Source organism: Haplochromis burtoni, unplaced genomic scaffold, assembly GCF_018398535.1.
Source record: "Haplochromis burtoni strain Fernald_Lab_line unplaced genomic scaffold, NCSU_Asbu1 Contig_748, whole genome shotgun sequence".
NCBI lineage: Eukaryota > Metazoa > Chordata > Actinopteri > Cichliformes > Cichlidae > Haplochromis > Haplochromis burtoni.
The window spans coordinates 95,949-97,087 of record NW_024583109.1 but is presented as its reverse complement, the minus strand read 5'-3'; the positions used below and the strand labels follow the sequence as shown (position 1 = coordinate 97,087).

The 1,139-nt window shown below is 38.0% G+C and overlaps 2 protein-coding genes across 3 annotated transcripts in view; one reads left to right on the top strand and one right to left on the bottom strand.

Annotated features, from left to right (window-relative positions):
* LOC121812711 (G2/M phase-specific E3 ubiquitin-protein ligase-like) overlaps window positions 1-1,133 on the top strand; it is a 1,900-nt gene extending 767 nt beyond the window's left edge. Inside the window, exons 3-4 of the mRNA XM_042215537.1 lie at window positions 42-214; window positions 397-1,133. Coding sequence (XP_042071471.1) covers window positions 42-214; window positions 397-637 — 414 coding nt within the window. The 3' untranslated portion in view covers window positions 638-1,133. The remainder of the gene's footprint in view (window positions 1-41; window positions 215-396) is intronic.
* opn5 (opsin 5) overlaps window positions 1-1,139 on the bottom strand; it is a 77,012-nt gene that overhangs the window by 20,343 nt on the left and 55,530 nt on the right. The window lies entirely within an intron of this gene.

Sequence of the window (1,139 nt, the reverse complement as noted above, 5' to 3'; positions counted from 1 at the left end):
ACTTCCATAACAAGCCCTTCCTCTGCTCTTTGTGATGCTAGATATCTCAAAGTACAACCCTTGAGGACCTTGAAAAGTCAAAAGAACCTCTGCTTGATTACTTGGCTAATGCAGGATGCCTGAGGCCTATGCGTTCACAAAGAAACAGGGATCTGCTGGTACATGACATTGTCATGTTTCAGGTCATCCACAGGGTTCAAGGTCCATTTCAAAGGTATTTGGGTATTCTGTGTTTTTCAGATTAATTAAAATGGTGATAAAAATCTTACCTATTAATCAAAATGGCCAATTAATAACCTAGTATAATTGATTGTGCCAAATTGATAATATACAATTAACTTAGAAGCATGAAATTGCAGAATTATTGAATAAAATTCCTTTGTGCTGTTTATCCAGATTTTGTGAAGGTCTGAAAACTCTTGGGGTTCTCGATAAAATGAGGAGGCATCCAGACAGTTTTCGCCCTCTGTTCTGCTATGAGCCACATATGCTGACTGCTGACCAGGTGGATGATCTTTTCAACATTCATCTATCTCCAGAAGGAAGCAACAGAAGAGCTGCTGAGGAGATGGTTGTTACCTTCTGGAGAGACTATCTCCAAGATGCAGAAGGTAATTGTCACTTTAGTGCACAATAAATAGATGTAACGATTTATAGGTTAGCATTTCTGAAATCTTTATTTTAAATAACATACTCATATAACGATAACACCACATTACCCTCTTGGTTGTAGTAACATTTTTACATAGTTCTTTGAGACTATTGAAAGATGAAAAGCATGCTCTATAGTCATTTCAATAACAGTCATTAAGATTCTTGCTTTAGATTAGTACTCACTGAGAATTTATGTTGGCCAAATGAAATAACCTTTTAACACTTTTTTCCTTCTCTGTTTTATGCAGAAGAAGAAGGACCTTCCAAATTGCAGAAGATATTGGCCTTTGGAACTGGTGCAACTGCGGTGCCACCTATTGGCTTTTCCCCAGCACCCTCGATTGAGTTCATTCATAGAGGAGACGATGACTTCTCTTCTACACCAATTTTCCCTCTTGCCAACACATGTGTTAACTGCATTAGGCTGCCACTGCATGTTTCATACCAGCTGTTCAAGGAGAAGTTTGATTTTGCATTAGGTAACA